Source organism: Amphibalanus amphitrite, unplaced genomic scaffold, assembly GCF_019059575.1.
Source record: "Amphibalanus amphitrite isolate SeventyFive unplaced genomic scaffold, NRLGWU_Aamphi_draft 000185F_arrow, whole genome shotgun sequence".
Lineage (NCBI taxonomy): Eukaryota > Metazoa > Arthropoda > Thecostraca > Balanomorpha > Balanidae > Amphibalanus > Amphibalanus amphitrite.
The window spans coordinates 51,010-65,426 of record NW_024881680.1 but is presented as its reverse complement, the minus strand read 5'-3'; the positions used below and the strand labels follow the sequence as shown (position 1 = coordinate 65,426).

The following is a 14,417-nucleotide window of genomic DNA, read 5'->3' as shown; positions in this document are numbered from 1 at the left end:
GCTTACAGTTTCGAAGATAACAAAAAATAGGTATTCAAGATAAAAAAGATGCAAAATAAACAGTGCTACAAAACTGCCAACTCTGATTTCTAAACAAAAATTGATTTCGACCATCAAAACTATAGAAGTAGGTATAATATAACACCCTGAAAATACCAACAACATTCAAAATTAAAGCTGGAATATATGTTATAGAACTATCTGCTCTAGATATGCCAAACCTAAGCTCGACAGCTCCATTTTTAGCAAAGTTATGGCAAAAAAAAACACTACTCAAAGTCAAAATGTATTACGTAAAATTTTCAAACTCAATTTCTAGCCGTCACAGAACACACAGAGCAAGCCAACGACCACAATTGGATTTCCCGTGATGAGCTGCATCGAATAGATACCCCTTTTATGCAAAATATCAACTCTGAAATTTAACCATTTTTGACCTGACCTTGACCTGACCTCCACCCGAACGTAATCTAAACCGGCCCCAATGGCCGTCTAGCCCACACCATTGAATTCTAAATGTAAAATTGACCATAAACATGTATCACGCGACCCTAGCAATTAGCATAGTTGGGTTCATATTGTGACCCTTAGTGACCTGACCTCTTTGACCTGACCTGGCATCAGGGACCTCTTTAGGCAACATATGTATTGGGCAACCACGCTTCATCGATGTTTTTCGATAACATGCCTTTTATTTGATGTGTTAACTGACTGTAACGCATTCCTTAGACTAAATCGGTGAAAAAATGCAACCTTTGACCTGACTTGTGACGTCATGGGTTGCAGCTAGGTCAACGAAACCTGGTAACAAGGTTCGATAGCCCCTTTTGGGGCTATCGAACGTTCTTCGAATTTTCAAAATCGGTCGGTAACTTTCCGAGATCTCAGGTGGAGGACGAAACGGCTGCACCACCCCATCAGGTGGTAGGGTCCGCCAATAGCCCAACGGGGCGCGAATTATTTACTCATTCATACAGTGTCATCTATTTTGAGAACACCTTTCTCACGCCATGACATGGTCCTTTCGTAATAGATCGAGATGAGGAGAGTGTTTTCACGCCTCCTTATGCATGGCTCTAGTGTCATTGAGCTATCAACTGTCAGCGGTTTTCAGACAATGAAGGAAGGCTTTTGGTCGTTTTTAGGTAAGATCTTGGGTCAGATCATTTCAGTGGCGGATCCAGAGGGAGGGCATGGGGGCCATTCTCCCCCCCCTTGGGCCTCCCGGGGGCCCATCACGGAGTTTTTTTTTTTAATTCATCACGGAGGTCACCGACGAGAGCTTTAACCCAGAGGTCTCCTAAGGGGGCACCATCCAGAAGGTCCATCGGAATAGGGTACCGTTTTCGAGGTCTCCCGGAGGCCCATTTCTGTCCCTCGCCTCGTTTTTTTTAGTTTAGTTGAGTTTTTTAGCTTTTAGTTTAATATCGTCCATCTATTTCCATCCCGAGGTCCGCGGGGGCACCATCTCGAGTTCTCAGGGGGCACTATCCCGAGTTCTCCGCAGGCACCATCCCAAGGTCGGAGAGGGCACCATCTCGAGGGTCCGGGGCACCATCCTGATCCCAAGGTCTCCGGCGGCACCATCGCGAGGTCTGGGAGCACCATCCCGAGGTCTCCGGGGGCACCATTCCAAGTTTCCAGGGGCACTTTTCCGAAATCCGAGGTCTGAAGGAGCACTCTCCCCGGGTCTGAGGGGGCACCATCTCGAAGTCTCAGGGTCACCATCCCAAGGTCTCAGGGGCACCATCCCGAGGTCTCAGGGGCCGTTTGATCCGCGCCGTCCTGGGGGGGGCGTTTTTACGCCCCCCTAGGTTTTTCGCGAATATCTTAAAAACGGCGACGCGTAGCGCCGCTGTTTTAGACACACCCGTTCCGACATCTTTTTCGCACATGCTATGAAAATTTCAGATCCCGGTCATTCAAGGTCAGGTCACCATGTAACGTCAAGTGATCTTACCTCAGAAAAAGTTAGAAAGGTCGCTGTAGCTACACCGACTGAGCGATCATTTTGAAACTTTAAGTACTTGCTTAGGGTAACAGTATGTATAAAATGGATATATCGGATTTTTTTTTATATCTGTGAGTTGTGACCTAAGGTCAAGTCAATTTTACGACTGCTCCATATAAGTCAATGGGAGAAAATTGAAATGAGCCTCTTTGGGCCGAATGTCGTTCTACACCCTCTCAAACATCGGTTCATATGTAAATATGACACTCTGAATCGGAAAATTGCACCTGTGCCCCCTTTGTGTGCCCCTGAGGTCATTTCAGGTCATGAAAGGTCTTCAGCAGTTTCTTTTACTATAACTTTTGATTTGACAGAGACGTGCTAGAGCGGTGAAAACACAGGGGCTAAACCGTTGATCTGAGGTCAAATTTGAGGTCAATCAGAGCGGTGCCCTCTGGGGGCTAAACCGTTGATCTGAGGTCAAATTTGAGGACAGGTTGGCGAAAGAGCGTTAAAAGAGCTATCGAATGCGCTTTTCCACGGCGCTGTAGCTCTATTGGCTCCAGAGTTAGCAGTCAGATGTTTAAAATCGTTGAAATCGACAAAATTTGACCTTTGATGAGCTCTGGTGACCTGACCTTTGCCCTGACCTTAAAATGACCGAGTGTTTTCCTTCTTATTTTTGACGCTCTTTCGATTGCCGCTTACCGCGTGTCGCTACGTGGCCCAGGAGCCGAGTTAGACGGAGGGGCGGAGGGGCGTGAAACGCCCCCCCCCCCTCAGCACTCGACGGAAAGTTCATGCCACCAACACGGCGCGGGTGAATTGTTATGTTAGCTAGCTCCTGTTGTAAGCTGTGGAGTCGTGGACCTGATCTTGAAGGAACTGGGCCTAACATTTTCATAGCAAACGTAAAAAAATGTTTAATAAGTGATGCAAAAAATATCATCTCTTTTATGAAATATTTGCGAAGCCCTCAACATCATCCCCATTAGTGCCGAGCTCCCAACGACGACCATAAAAACGTCCTCATCCCGTCAGCGTGGGTTTATCATAAGGGTGCTAAGATTTAATTTCCAATCCGAAGCTGAAATGATGGAAAGCAAATTTACATTTTACATACGAAACAAGCTGACACAACTAAATATTTTCTCTCTCGCTCCCTCTCACTCATTTACCCATTACCCTCTCTCTCATTTTACCCTTCCTGGTTTTCCTTTTCCGTCTCTCTTTTCTCTCCTCCCGTCCTTATCCCTTCCCTCCAGTCTTTCTTTTCTCTCTCTCTCTCTCTCTCTCTCTCTCTCTCTCTCTCTCTCTCTCTATCTCTCTCTCTCTCTCTCTCCCCTCTCTCCCCTCTCTCTCCCTCTCTCCCATCTCTCTCCCTTTCCCCCTCTCTCCCTCTCCCTCTCTCTCCCTCTCCCTCTCCCTCTCTCTCCCTCTCTCCGCCTCTTACTCTTCCACTCTCTCTCTCCTCTCTCTCTTTCTCTCTCTCCCTCTCTCTCCATCTCCCTGTCTCTCTCTATCTCCCTCTTTCTCTTCCACTCTCTCTCTCCTCTCTCTCCCTCTCTCCCCTCTCTCTCCCTATCCCTCTCTCTCTTTCTCTTCCACTCTCTCTCGTCTCTCTCTCCCTCTCTCTCCATCTCCCTCTCTATCCCTCTCTCTCTCCCTCTCCCTCTCTCCCTCTATCTCCATCTTTCTCTTCCACTCTCTCTCTCTCTCTCTCTCTCTCTCTCTCTCTCTCTCTCTTTCCTCACAATATTCTCGACTGCCACAGCGTTGTAGAACTTGTTTCCAGACAGGTCCAGGCGCTCCCCACTCCGCAAGCCCCAGCCCACACGGCTCAAACGCCCAAACACCCTCCGGCGGATGACCTCCGACTTCGGCGACCTGACCCCAGCCGACCGGACCGATCGCGTCCCTCTCCACGCCTCCGCCCCGCTTCCCCCACTACAACTGCGTAGTAATTGTAGCGTGTGCAAAGGTCACGTGACATTATTTACTTCTGCGGTTTGTTCGGCTGACAAGAGATGGCACTAGTGGTCTGTGGATCAGAGGCGGGGCTAGGTTCTACGACTTCTTGGGGCAACTTTAGGGCAGAAAAGACGTTTTTTGGCTCCTCATCCCAAAATGCTTCGAACATACAAAAACAAGTTAGATATTCGAAAATCGGAGGACCAAACCGATCGTTTGACGTATCTTGCTCGACTGAGAATTGATCGGTCTTCAAACTACTGAGCAAAAACGAGGTGATTAGTAGCAAGTGCTGGTGACTGTACATACTGACTTGACGGTGTAGATATGATGTGCTGCTTAATGGGACCTCCCTAGGTTACTCAGCTCAGGATATGCTCGATTCCAATGCAGTGTGTCGTACAATGGAATGCGATCTTGTACAGAGCGACCTAATAACGTAGGTGCTGGAGTCTGAAACGTAACATTCCTCATAGTTTTTACTTTGTGAGTGGCGCTAAATGGCCGGACAATACGACTTTTATGCCTTTGTCGCAGTCACCTCTTCCTGATGGCAATATCCCCGTCAATGGAGAGGGTTCCCGACGTATGATCGGCATTTATCACGGCCTTGGTGGGTGTTTGGCACTCGTAGTTGTTCCGCATGCGAACTGTGTTTATATTGCGGGTAGGACACTGAAACCAGGCGCATCTACTTGGGACTTAACCAAGGACAATCACAGGAGTCAAAATAAACCCATACCGGCAAATCATTTCAAGCATCCATTCTGCTCACCAATAGCAGGTAGATTACCCGACGTAGGTTTTTATTACTACACCAGGCACGGAGTTCACTCGCAGACTCAGGGTTGGCATTTTTTGCCGGCAAAAACTAGTTTATGCCATTTGCCGGTTTAAACCGGTTTTAACCGGCAAAAACTGGCAAAAACTAAGAAATATCACAATGCTATGCCTGCACATGAATTTGAACATGAAATATTTTAAGGATAATTCGGTTAAAGCTTTATGTTTCCAAACAGAAGTGACATTGACCATTGAAATGCTTCATAACTCAGAAATATTTTCATAGGCTTTCCATAAGGAGCTAGAAAGATGCCTTTTGGGGGTGACAAATGAGCCAGTGCGAGGGTGACTGGTTGAGTCCTGCACAATCAGAAGTGCGAAGGGGTATCTGCCACTGATATGCGCACGGCACCGCATGACACCCTACTTACCGTGGCCGTCTTGCCCCCTCTCCCCTACATGGAAATACATTCCGTTGCGGATGTCTACTGGCATGCATATACATTTTAAGCAGGGATAAGTAATGAGGCAGCTTCAGAATGTTCAATGCATCTATATTACTACCAGAAATGCATTTGTACATTTCAATCCATTCATAACTAGAAAAGTTGTAGGTTTGGCCATCTGAGTTTTAGCCAGTTTTTGCCAGTTCTTGCCACCAGGGTTTCTGCCAGCCGGTTTAAACCGGTTAAAACCACTGGCAAAAACCAGTTTTTGCCACCCCCTGCCAACCCTGCTCGCAGTTATCAACCGCACCGCGCAACAGCTATCTTTCCTTCTAGTAGCAGACTGGACTGGGGTCGGTGGTATGAAGTCTCATTTCCTGATAACACGTGTGCTGGAAACGATCCTATATGTGCGTGTGATGTCCATTCCACAGTCTGCGGTATTATGTGATTGAAAATACTACCGGTTCGCCATGTCTCTCCCCACTCGTTGCCGCTCATGTGAACGCTGCCGCGCCGAATATGTCCCACTCTCCCCTGAACCAGTGTTTCCCATGGCTCGGCGTCTCCTTCCGCCGCTGACATCCTGTGCTCTCCGTTTTCCAGGAGCGGGCCGCGTTCGTCGAGTCGGTGGACCACGAGACCATCACCAAGTTCGAGGAGCCGTACGTGTCATCCATTCGGGAGCTGTGGAAGGACGCGGGCGTACAGCGCTGCTACGAGCGACGCAACGAGTACCAGCTCACCGACTCCACAAAATAGTGAGTCAGTCTGTCAGAAGGCTAGAAAATGTCTGACAGCTATTCGGTCCCGGGGTCTACAACTGGTTACCAGAACGGTAGCGACGTGAGCATCTGGTGATGTAGGTTGGTCGCTAGGCTGGAAAATATTGAGCCGCTTGGTCATTGGCTCACTGAATAATAAGTCACTCGGTCACTGCTAGCTCAGCACTGTGCCTTCTCTCGATACCAGGTCTAAGAGATTGCCAGAAGTATGATGATAGGTGTCAAACAATCGCAACTCTGTGATGCAACAGCCCATGTAGCTTTGTGTTCTTAGACACCGCTGTCAGTCCGGACATACAAGTACTAATCGATGTGTCTTTTCTGCCCGATAGCTACCTTACCGACCTGGATCGGATAGCCGGAAGGGACTACCTGCCCACCCAGCAGGACATCCTTCGCGTGCGAGCGCCCACCACGGGTATCGTCGAGTACCCGTTCGACCTCGACTCCATTATATTCAGGTGCGATAAGCGTAAAAAGTTGTGTGCAGCCTGCAAAGGAATTTCATCAGGATGTGGCCCTCATACATTTTTTCAGCGTCATGTGTAACGCTGAACAGGCGTTTTGTACATTATGTCCGGATAGTTGCGTAGCTATGTTATGCGTAGCTATGTTATGCTCGTCAAAGTTAGGTACCTTGCCAAGTATGGCGTTTTGTAAGACACTGTTAAAACTGTAAACCCTGCTCTTGCGAAGGCGATCTGCGCTTGTACTACATATGGGGACAGTGTTATTTACCGTCGCGCTGGACTCACTGTGGCAGGATGGTGGACGTGGGCGGACAGCGGTCCGAGAGGAGAAAGTGGATACACTGCTTCGAAAACGTCACCTCAATCATCTTCCTGGTGGCGCTCAGCGAGTACGATCAGATCCTGTTCGAGTCGGACAACGAGGTGAGACTCCGGCACTGGCACACGGGGTCTGTGCTCCGGCACTGGGACGCGGAGTTCCCGCTGGGCCGGAGGTTGGTGTGAGAGCTGCTCCTCACGTCGAAGCGTATGAACCTCACAGTCGCCCCGAACCAACATGGGAAAGGCTCTTCTTTGATGGTATTGTGCGACCATCAAATTTGTATTGATGAATACAAATTGAAATTGTATTCATCAATTTTGTGTTTGCTTGAGCAATCACATTATCCAGGTCTAATTATAGTTACAAAACGCACGAGTCGCTGCTTTATTGGTCGGTGTGCTTACCTATGTGCCCATCTATCAAATTGTCTCTTGTCATCAGAATGTTGTAAACGATGTTCATTGTTCGTTCCGCCTGTTACAGAACCGCATGGAAGAGTCAAAGGCACTGTTCCGCACCATCATCACGTATCCTTGGTTCCAACACTCGTCCGTCATACTCTTCCTCAACAAGAAGGACCTGCTGGAGGAGAAGATCATGACGTCCCATCTCGTCGACTACTTCCCCGAGTATGACGGTGAGTTGGAGTTGGAATTTCATATGATGGAGGCTGGAGCGTATAGCATAATGGTTGACATTCGTTTTTTTCAAGAGATGACGTTTTGATTTATGGAATAATCACTCTTAGGCGTTAAATAGGACAGCTGCTCTCCTCTGTGTTCGATAAAATAGCTGCGTATCACAAAGCACGGTCAAGTAGCCAGCCTCCTGTTGAACAGTTGCTATGTCACAGTTTATTCTGCCTCTTTAATCCTCCATTTTAGTGCCCAGGAGGACGCATTGCATCGTTTTTCTGTCTTGCATGTTCTAACCGCTTCCCCGTCTGCCCATCACGTGCGCTCGCAGGGCCCCAGCGTGACGCGATCGCCGCGCGTGAGTTCATCCTGCGGATGTTCGTCGACCTCAACCCAGACGCCGAGAAGATAATCTATTCTCATTTCACGTGTGCAACAGGTAGGTGCTCGTCCGCACGCATTGAGGTGTCGGTGACTGGGTACGTTTGGGAGTGGACAGTGGTTGGGACACGGGGATTGCATGAATGGACTGCGCTCGTGTTGTGGTGGAATGCGTGGTGGTGTTGGGTGCTTATGACTAGCCTGGTGTGTGCTGCTTGCCGGAAGCCCGTGACTCAGCCATTGGGTTGTGATCAGCTGTTTGACACGCAGCTGTTGTCCTAACCCCTAAGGAAACGGCGTTTGAAAGTGTTACGTTCATGTCGCATGACTTACATGGACACGATCTCATACCAGTAAAACGCCTTTTGGGGCGACCAACGGAGCGAGCGAGAGGATGGGCCTTGCACGTGCGAAATTGCGAGGGGGTACCTCCAACTAACTTGTGCACTGCACCCTACTAACCGGTCTTTAGCGATGTGCCAAATTTCAGCGCAATCGGCCTAGCCGTTCTCGAGATCTGGAAGCGGCACACTGCACGTGCGCACGTGCAAGCGGGGTCCAAACTGACTTTCGCACGGCACCCTACTAACTGGTCCCCAACCATGTACCAAATTTGAGCGCAATCGGCCCAGCCGTTCTCGAGATCTGGGAGCGCCCCCTGCACGTGCGCACGTGCTGTAGCACCCCAACCTTAACACATGCAGATGAATTATCTGATGGAGACCTAACTGTGTACCGAGTTTCAATTCAATCGGCCCAACCGTTGTGCCGTTATTGAGGTTGTAATTTGGGGGGTTCTTAAAAAATGTCCAACTTTACCACGCGCCACGTGCGGTGGTTGGCAAGAACGCATGGTGGCCATCACACCACAGAACTTTTACGTCCAAGTGACATTCAGTAAAGAAGACCGCTTGTCAATCGGATGTCCCGTTCCTAAGATATTAGCTTTTGAAGAGCGTCCCCACGGCCGGCCGGCCGGCCGGCCGGCCGGCCGGCCGCTCATACTCAGGATTTTCCCTTAATTCAGTATGAGACTCCGCTCGCTTCGCTCGCTCCGTAATCATTATCAGACCCGTTTACCTTGATTTTCCAATAAGCTTTAGTCCAGCTGGCTATTGATAGTTTTAGTTTGAAGCTGCTACGTACCGTTCTTTTCTCCGATTTTATAGTTGCTCTCGTCGATTTGTTGATCGAGTTGATTTTATAGTTCTCGATCTTGAGTTGATTTTATAGTTCTTGATCTCGAGTTGATTTTATAGTTCACGCATTGTTTGATGCATTGTGAGAGCGTACTGTGCATCTGTATAATATTATAAAGATACATATAGCCGGTATTAGTAAATCTGAATCCATTGAGAAGCCGAGCATCATGATAAATTAAAATACCGACCGACGCAACATCCACATTTTCCATATCAGTTCCTTTGCCTGCACTGGCCTTGGCTGTAAATGTTCGATGTTTGAAAACATGCTCTCTGTGTTGAATGCCCATGTTTTGAACACACGATGTGCATAAGTTTGCATAAGCTTCGGATTTATGCTTCCTTGGTGTCGGAACGCACGCTTTTTTGTGTGGTACTAACATTTCATAGCACGCGCTTTTCTTCGTGCATGACGGCGAGGTTGACGGGATTGCTTTCATTGCTTTTATTGATATCGACATAAGTGATCGTCGGACTGCGCTCAAAGTGGACGCTTCAGGCTATCCTGTGAGTATTTTACCCTGGTAAGACTCGCATGGGTGTTTGGGTAGTCAGTAGCGCGTGGGTTTGCAATGCAAGGTCTCTTTTATTGCGTGCTTAACTACTTATATATCATCATAACAACTTTGTGTAACTTGATTATGATTTGGATACAAGTCTTATCTCCATTGAACTGGCGTTGTTCAGCATAATTAAGAGTCATATGCCTTCACATTGAATCAATCACAAATGTATTTGATACATCGTTAGCATGTTGTTGTTCTCGCTTTGGTTATAATTCGATTTTACCCTCCCTGTCATTTTTGAATAATGAAAACATGCCCAGCAACCAATTGCCGTTCACCTTTTCGTGCAAACAAGGCGTATCATCCCAACCCGTGCGACTATGTGCTATTTTTAAGCGCCGTTGTCTGATTGGCCGCTGGTGGCACGTGACACGCCGTGGTGGGGTGTTCCAGACACGGAGAACATCCGCTTCGTGTTCGCCGCCGTGAAGGACACGATCCTGCAGCTGAACCTGAAGGAATACAACCTGGTGTAGACGGGCCGCGCCCTGCCCGCCGGCGACACTGACGGCGAGCGAGCCATGGAGCCCGCGAGCGCGGCGGCGCCGCTCGGCCGCTAGTCATTGCCGAGTCGCCGAGCGCGCCGGCAGAGTCCGCGCCGCGCGATACGCTGACAGACAGACACGCACACGCCGACACAGACAGGCAGACACGCGTACACAGACAGACACACATACACAGACACCGACTATGCTTTGCGCTTTCACACATCTCGGTGACTGGGGCGTGGCGTGCGCTCGCCCCGGCGGCGCCATCGGCACGCCGCGGCCGCTCGCGCCGCGCGCACTGCCGCTGACTCTGCTGTTTTCACACACCATTCCGTTGGCCGCGCGGCTGCGGCACCGCGCTCTTCGAGACGCCAGCACCAGTGTAGAGGCCGGCGCTGACATGTGCGGCCTCTCGACCCCTTGTTGCTGATCGGTCAGTCTGTCCAGGGCCGCGCGGGTCGCCGGGCACCGCTCGCTCATGTGGCGCGCGGCGTGCGGATCGCGACCACAGAGGGCTCGCGACACGCGCCGATTGGGCCGCGCGTGACGGTTGGTGCTGTGTCGGATGGCGCCTCCGACCGATTTCCCTTCCCCTGTCTCGAGCAGTCTCGTTTTCTGTGTGCCAAATGTGCTTCAGTTTTGCCGCCGCCGCGGGGTGGGCCGGCGCCGGCCGGCCGCCCCGCTCCGAATCACAGTCCCGGCCGCGCCGGCTGGCCGGCCGCCACCGCGCGCCGGCCTCCGGCTAATTATCCAACCGATGCCTGCCTTGTTTTTTGGAGATTTGTTTATTTATATGTCGTGGTCCGTGGTCGTGGGCCGTCCGCGGAGCGTTTTACGTGCTGACCGAGCGGCGATCGGCGCGGTGGCGGGCGTCGCCGCGCGCGCGTGCACTCACGCACAGGGGCCCAGGCACGCGAGCGCGCCTCTGCGCACGGTCACAGAGCCCGGGCCGCAGGGGGCGGCGCACGCCGCGGCGGCTGTGCGGCCGCCGCCGGCCTGGGAGCCGGCGCGAGTGTGTGATAGGGAGAAGGGCGGGCGACCGACGGACGGCGCTGCCCGCGGCGCCGCACCGTCCGGCCGGCCCGACTGTCTCAACCAAATATAGCCCACTGTGCGCCGCGCCCATTACTCCCTTTTGTAACTTGCGACCCACTTGGTTACTGTAATACGGTTTTGTATAACTGGCCTATATCTGTGTTGCTGATTCGTCCAGTGGTCTGCGTGGGCCTGCCGACTGGGCGGACGGCGGGCGCGCCTGCGGACGGGGCCCGACCGGCGGCGCGCGGCGTCCTCTGCCGGGCCCCCGTCACCGCCCGCGGCCGGGCCGGGGCCCGCTGCACAGTCTCTCCCCCAGTGCAGGCCGGACCAGCGGCGTCCGGGCCCCGGCCCGCGCGCGGCCGCTCCGCTCAGCGCTGCCGCCGGCGCCCTGTCGCCGCCGCCGCGCACCGGGCGACGCGGTCAGCTGCGCCAGCCGGCCAGCCAACATTATCGTATTGTTAGCTGCCAAGCTTTGTAACTACCTACTATGGAGGGTCTGTGTTTAAGAAAATTAATATTTATTGGACGTGTGTTTTGATGTGACGGAGCGTGGTGCCAGCGGCGCCGAGCGGCGCTGGCTGCCGGCGACGCGGTGATCTAGGCATCTGTGCTGAAGAAAGCTGCTCCTCTCGAGCTGAGAATACATGCGTTTTCGCCAGGGAACACTGCGTTCGATTCATATGAATGGATGGCCTGCAGAACTACACACACTCAGGTTTGCACCGACGCTATCACCCACAGGCTTGCAACCGCTCCTATAAAATTATGACCACGGTCAAGTTCTTTTCTGATGTACGTTACCGTCCTACCAACTTTGTCATACGCAACACGCTAACCTAAGTGAACAACTAATTGGCGGAAACGAGAAAGGTGGTCCGCTGCCTGGTGTTGCCGCAGATCGCCGTTCGCGGTCCCGAATCGCCACAAGTGGGTCGGAATATCGCCGGTAGCCGGAGTAGCCGGGCGTAGCGGCCGCGCCGGTGGCGCTGTCTGGCGTGGTAGGCGGCGCCACTAGCGAAGGGGCGATGGTCTGGCTTAGTGGGGACATCTTATGATGCCATGCTACATTTTAGGGAGACTGCTGAGGAAAATGGTGTGGAGAACATAATATAAGCCGTCAACGCATTAATCAAGGCTTATGTGACGCAGATATTCAGATACGGTGGTTCACTGCTGATGCGCAGATATTTGGGATGATCCCTGTCCTCCCTAATCACTGACGCGTCACGACCGTATAATGTTTACGCTCTAAACTCGGCATTAGCAACACCGCTAATGAAGAGTTTTATGGTGTGGTGGTGTACTGCTATTAGGAATCGGTATCACTGAACTACGAACCCTCCATTTTCTTTTTAGCTTTTACGCCAATGCTCCTATACGTTTTTTCGTCGAATGCGATTTTATCCCTTCACCTGAAGCCGCTTTCGAAAGCCAGAGCCACTTGGATATTGTTTCAAAATCCCCTTTTCGTTTTGCGCAAAGACGATTTCATGTTGGGCTGGGGACAGTGGGGACAGTTAACCGTGGCTGGTGATGGAGTTTCCAATATTGGTAGGTATTGTTTTTTTCAATTCGATACCCCAAATATTATGACTTGTCAATGCTTCTTCTTTTTCAACAGGTGCTGGACCTATTCAATTCATCCAAAAATAGCACTCCACTCAGTGGCGGATCCAAGGGGGGGGGGGGGGGGGTCACATGGGTCATGGCCCCCCCCTTGAGGCCCGGGGGCCCAAAGACCTGCCAGGGGCACCACCGGCCTATCAGGGGTATCACAGTCCTGACAGGGGCACCACAGGACCGCCAGGGGCATCACAGGCCTAGCAGGGACACCACTTGCCTGGTGCCCCTGGGCCCTGACAGGACTGTAACGCCCCTGACAAGCCTGAAGTGTCCCCGGCAGGCACGTGGTGCCCCTGACAGGCCTGAGGCGACCCTGCAAGGCCGGTGGTGCCCCTGGCAGGCCTGTGGTGTCCATGGCAGGCCTGTGGTGCCCTTGCTAGGCCTCTGGTGCCCCTGACAGGCTTGTAATGCCCCTGGAAGGACTGTGGTGCCCCTGGGCCCTGACAAGCCTGAGGTGCCCCTGACAGGCCAGTGGTGCCCTTGCTCGGCCTGTGGTGCCCCTGGCAGGCCTCTGGTGCCCCTGACAGGCTTGCGGTGCCCTTGGAAGGACTGTGGTGTCCCTGGGCCCTGACAAGCCTTAGGTGCCCCTGACAGGCCCGTGGTGCCCTTGTTAGGCCTGTGGTGCCCCTGGCAGGCCTCTGGTGCCCTTGCTAGGCCGCTGGTGCCCCTGGCAGGCCTCTGGTGCTCTTGCTAGGCCGCTGGTACCCCTGCGCCCGGAGAGGACTGGTGCCCCTGAAAAGTCTGAAATGCCCCTCGGCAGGCCCGTGGTGCCCCTGACAGGCCCAAGGTGCCCCTGCGAGGCCGGTGGTGTCCCTGGCAGACCTCTGGTGCCCCTGGCAGACCTCTGGTGCCCCTGGCAGGTCTGTGGCGCCCCTGGCAGACCTGTGTTGACTGGTGCCCCTGCTAGGTCGCTGGTGCCCCTCACAGACCTGTGGTGCCCCTGGGCCTTGACAAGCCTGAGATGCGTGGCTATGACAGGCTCGTGGTGCCCCTGATAGACCAGTGGTGCCCTTGCTAGGCCTGTAGTGCCCCTGGCAGGCCTCTGGTGCCCCTGCTACCCCTGCGCCCGGAGAGGACTATGGTGCCCCTGAAAAGCCTGAAGTGCCTCTCGACAGGCCCGTGGTGCCCCTGGGCCCTGACAGGCCCAAGTTACCCCTGCGAGATCGGTGGTGCTCCTGGCAGGCCTCTGGTGCCCCTGGCAGGTCTGTGGTGCCCCTGGCAGGCCTGTGTTGACTGGTGCCCCTGCTAGGCCGCTGGTGCCCCTCACAGGCCTGCGGTGCCCCTGGAAGGACTGTGGTGCCCCTGCCCCTAGGGGTGCTCATGGGCCCAACAGGCCCGTTGTGCCCCTGACAGGCCTGTCGTGTATACTTGCTAGACCTGTGGTGCCCCTGCTTCCTGGCAGGCCTGTGGTGCCCCTGGCGGGACTGTGGCGCCCCTACAAGGCCGTAGTTGCCCGTGACAGGTTTGTGGTGTCCCTGGAAGGACTTTGGTGCCCCTGACAAGCCTGAAGTGTCAAGGACAGACCCTTTAGACGCCAGGGTCAAGTTCGTCGGACTGAGACAACGATTTGCTTACCTGATAACGTTCCTGGTAAGTACTCACTACTCAGCGTCCACAACATATATACACATAGCACATTCATATATACTTGCTTACAATTGGTAAATGTGGTTGTGGCTAAGAGTTAAGATACTGACTGAAAAAAAAAATAAAAAGAAAAAAAACTGAAAATGGGGGCCCCACCAAAATGAAGTTG

General features: G+C 52.6%; 1 protein-coding gene across 2 annotated transcripts in view; it reads left to right on the top strand.

Annotated features, from left to right (window-relative positions):
* The window catches only part of LOC122384266 (guanine nucleotide-binding protein G(q) subunit alpha-like), an 88,309-nt gene that overhangs the window by 24,735 nt on the left and 49,157 nt on the right, over window positions 1-14,417 (top strand). The window contains exons 3-8 of one of the 2 annotated variants that reach the window (XM_043371465.1): window positions 5,758-5,912; window positions 6,269-6,397; window positions 6,700-6,829; window positions 7,212-7,365; window positions 7,695-7,802; window positions 9,906-11,701. In XM_043371465.1, the coding sequence (XP_043227400.1) occupies window positions 5,758-5,912; window positions 6,269-6,397; window positions 6,700-6,829; window positions 7,212-7,365; window positions 7,695-7,802; window positions 9,906-9,988 (759 nt within the window). In that variant the 3' untranslated portion in view covers window positions 9,989-11,701. Of the gene's footprint in view, window positions 1-5,757; window positions 5,913-6,268; window positions 6,398-6,699; window positions 6,830-7,211; window positions 7,366-7,694; window positions 7,803-9,905; window positions 11,702-14,417 lie in introns of those variants that run through there. The other variant, XR_006257005.1, reaches the window with a different exon arrangement.